Genomic DNA, 4,441 nt, shown 5'->3' on the forward strand with positions numbered 1-4,441 from the left:
ATAAATATAGAAAGGTAATATCAAAATATTCTAAATATTAAATATTATTTATTTAACTTTAATCTAAAATACTCTCAAACAATAATTAATTAATCTCCTTTTAAGTATCACCACATTTTGTGGTGCGCACTTTGTCATAAAGGCCCACGTTAAATGGCCCAAAAAGGTTGACCATCCATGATTTATACTGGACATGCCCACACTGGATCACATCCCTTCTAAGTGGCAAAATCTCAGCTGTACTTTTCTGGCCGCCTCTCTCAGATTGCCTGTCTCTGTTTTCGTATTAAATTCACAGAATCATTTTGTATATCCAAATCGATATTTCGGCTACGGGTTGCTTTTTCGGACCGATTTGATTCATTTCTACCCTTAACTTGACTTGCCCCATCGTTTTGTAATTTTCTGTGAAAAACCACAACCAAGTCGAAGAGAAAAGAGGGACTGAAAAGCGAAACCCCCAAATTTTCTAAGGTTGAAGAGGTTCATTCTTTTGTTTTGTGGGTGGAATTCTACATGGGTGTTTATGAAGATATCGGAGCTGAGATTTGGTAAGAAACAATAGTTGATCATTTCCATATCAGTGTTATATTCAATTTTGTCATTGATTGTTGATGGGATTCTTTTTAATTAAAATTGTGCTTTTTGTTACTGTTTGAGATTGTTAATTGTATGGTTTTTTATTGAATAGCGTTAGATGTTGCTTTGTTTTGTTTGGTTTCTCAGAATATGTGGGAGAAGAGAAGGAAATTAAGGTTTGAGTGATTTGCTGTTGATTGTTAAAGAAATTCTAAGACTTTTAGTTTAAAATATTAGAGTTATGTGAGTTAGGTCAAGAAACTAGTGTGGGGTTTTAAAATATTATATATAAGTACTATAATTCATAAGGTGTAAAACAAGGATCAGTTTCCCTACTATTATGTTAGTGTATAATAGAACATAAATAGAGAGCTGTTATTTTAATTTTAGTTTAGTGGGCATTTTCTGATGGTTGTGGACACTTTGGGTGACAGCTCGGATATTGAAGTTGATGATATAAGGTGTGAAAATATAGCAGAGAATGATGTCAGCGATGAGGAGATTGAAGCAGAAGAATTGGAACAGCGGATGTGGAAAGACCGTATCAAACTTAAAAGGATTAAGGAAAAAGAAAAGCTTGCGGCAATACAAGCTGCAGAGAAGCAAAAGCCCAAGCAGACAACTGATCAGGCTCGGAGGAAGAAAATGTCTAGAGCACAGGATGGAATTCTTAAGTATATGTTGAAGTTAATGGAAGTGTGCAAAGCACGTGGATTTGTATATGGGATCATTCCTGAGAAGGGTAAGCCAGTCAGTGGTTCGTCTGATAATATTAGAGCTTGGTGGAAAGAAAAGGTAAAGTTTGATAAGAATGGTCCCGCCGCCATAGCAAAGTATGAAGCAGAATGTTTAGCCATGGGTGAGGCTGAGAATAATCAAAATGGGAACTCACAAAGCACTCTTCAAGATCTGCAAGATGCAACTCTTGGTTCTCTCTTGTCTTCATTGATGCAACATTGTGATCCTCCACAGAGGAAGTACCCATTGGAGAAGGGAGTTCCACCACCTTGGTGGCCCACTGGGAATGAAGATTGGTGGGTAAAATTAGTGCTACCCTATGGTCAGAGTCCTCCATACAAAAAGCCACATGATCTGAAAAAGATCTGGAAAGTAGGGGTTTTAACATCAGTAATAAAGCATATGTCTCCTAATATTGCAAAGATCAAGAGGCATGTTCGTCAGTCAAAGTGTTTACAGGATAAGATGACCGCAAAGGAAATTGCAATCTGGTTGGCGGTTTTGAACCGGGAAGAATCTTCCATCCGGCAACCTAGTAGTGATAATGGAACCTCTGGGATAACTGAAATGCAGGTGGGTGGCAATGGTAATAAGAAGCGACCTACCATTAGTGATGATAGTAACTATGATGTTGATGGTGTTGATGATGGTGTGGGTTCTGTGTCATCCAAAGACAACAGGGAAAATGAACCGACTGTTGTAGAGCCAGCAAATGGTCTTGGCAAATTTACACCCCATTCTGGCCAAGAAAATAAACATCCAAAAAAGCCCAGGACAGGTGGACACTATGGGAAACCAAGGCCTGCTAATCAAGTGCCCAGAACATCTCCTGATGAGTGCCAACATGATGAGCCAAAAAGAACTTTGCCTGACATAAATGATACTGATACGCCCCTTATTGACTATAATACACATGATAATCGACAGGAAAACATTGCAGTGACATCATTGAGGGACTCAAACATAGGTTTTGAGGGCTCAGCACAAATGGCAACATCTGCATTTGACAATTTGCCCCATGTTCCTTCTGCCGGTCTTATTTCTACGCAGAGCATGTATATGGATGAAACATCTATGCTATATCCGATGGGGCCCAATGCTGAGTTACAAAATGGTGCTACTTACAATGTCTATAATCCATCATTTGAAGTAGGACCTGGTCATGATTTGACGCATGATCAGATGGGAATGAATGTATCACAAATTAGGCCAAGGGATGATGGAGGCTATGTACAAGCATTAGATAGAAATGAAAATGGCATTAGCACTGGTGAATTAGACCCTTATATTAAGGACACTTTTCCGAGTGAACCAAATAGGCCTGTTGATATTACATATGGAACTTCAATTGATAGCCCATTGATTGATTTTGGTAGACTCAGCAGTCCATATTATCCTGGAATTGAAGGCACAAGTATTGACGATCTCTTCTCTGATAATGACTACCTAGAGTACTTTGGGGCATAATTTGCAAATGATGATACTTCTGAGATTGTAATGTGAGTGAAGTTTCCACTGACCTTGTTAGTCTTGTTTATTGATCTTATAAAACTTCTTTTGATGTTTTCTTATTGTTCAGGGCTGGAAAAACGTGGTACTCATTGCTGACCTCATTGAAGGACCTTCCCTTATCCATTGGTTTGTAGGCACAAGTCAAGACTGTAAGTTATAAACATGATTTAATTTCTCTTATACAACTCATTGTTTTAGGAACAAATGGAGGCATTATGGCGTCTTGTAGATGAGTGTTAGACTGGCCAAATGGTAAAATTAGAATAATTTCTTATTACTCTGCACAAGTTGAATTCCTAATAAATAAGCTCATCTTGTGTTCTACCTTGTATCATGTAGGTAGATTTCTATATTCTGTTTACTTCCTTTGGTGACTATTCTACCTTCAGTAACTTATATTGAAAACTGTGATTCTTGTCTTCTCGTGCAAAATGAGGCTTCTTTGTTATTACCCTAATTCATCAATGCAGGAGTTCTGATATCATTTGTGTATCCTGTAATATCACATTAAGGCCACCCTTCATACTGCAAACACAGGCAGCTTATTAGGAAAGAGTGATAAAGGAGTTGTATACATTGATCCTAGGGAAAATGAACTATTTTAGAAGTCTGGATATTGTTCAGAAATCTGATGAAAGAGGAATTATGAATCTTGGACGGTAGAGCAAATGAAATCACAACTGGATATGCAGGTTCTTGAAGTGTATTTGCAAGTTGATTACCAGTTGTGTATGTAGGCCCTTGATTAATATTTTATCCAGAGAGTTTTTTGAGGATTTGAGCTACAATAATGAATGGTACTGAGTTGTGGGATTCTGGTGGATTGCTTACCCCTCCTGACAGCCAAAATCCCTAAAACAAACACATTTGAGAGGTTGATATTACTAGACTGACTACTTTCTTCCTCATTTACTTTCATTTGAACTGATGACAAAGAGGAAGAATATTTTGACTCTTCTTTGATTAATTTTTATATCCAAATTGTTTCAAACATTTGAGTTTCCATTTACAGTGTTGATAAAATGTTAAAAGACCAACTTTTCTAACTAATTTCCAAAGCACTTCCAATCAACCCACGTGGCTTTTCCCTAATCATTTGGTATTCTCATACAAATTCTTAGTTAAGGCCATAATTGCTCCTTTATTTACTCCCTTGGTGGTTGCTCCGCTGCCCCAAATGCCAGCTTAATCATTTTCTTAAGTTGGGATCCACGAAAAATCGAGTGGCTCTTTGCCTTAAAAGAAAATGGCAAGTCTGTATCTGAATGACTCATAATAACGAGGACTCAAAATTCTCAATCGGGCGGTGGGCTTGTGAACGGAAGCGGTATGTTTGTATTTACGAAAACACCTGTCCCCCCACTGCAAAAACTACTTGCCGCCCTATGTCTGCAAACTTCTTCAGTAAAAGCACAAGAAATATTAGCCTTAAGCTCATCCAAGCTGACATTTCGCTCTCGAATTTGCACATTAACTTCCTCATCGGAGAATTCTCTTCCACTAATCAGAGAAACGTAGTGGGTCCCTTTCATAGATGGTCAAAACGAAATCAAACTTTATGCTACCTTCGTATGATATCAACATTTAACTGAAGCTAACCATTTCAGTCATT

At 37.8% G+C, this 4,441-nt stretch overlaps 1 protein-coding gene across 1 annotated transcript; it reads left to right on the forward strand.

Moving 5' to 3' along the window:
• Positions 1–229: 229 nt before the first annotated feature.
• Positions 230–3,153, forward strand: LOC123205644 (ETHYLENE INSENSITIVE 3-like 3 protein). Its single transcript, XM_044622661.1, has 3 exons — positions 230–551; positions 1,014–2,816; positions 2,897–3,153. Exons 1-2 carry the CDS (start codon positions 517–519, stop codon positions 2,782–2,784), a joined length of 1,806 nt encoding a protein of 601 aa, XP_044478596.1. The 5' UTR covers positions 230–516; the 3' UTR covers positions 2,785–2,816; positions 2,897–3,153.
• The last annotated feature ends 1,288 nt before the right edge of the window (positions 3,154–4,441 follow it).

This window comes from Mangifera indica, unplaced genomic scaffold (genome assembly GCF_011075055.1).
Source record: "Mangifera indica cultivar Alphonso unplaced genomic scaffold, CATAS_Mindica_2.1 Un_0010, whole genome shotgun sequence".
NCBI classification, from domain to species: domain Eukaryota; kingdom Viridiplantae; phylum Streptophyta; class Magnoliopsida; order Sapindales; family Anacardiaceae; genus Mangifera; species Mangifera indica.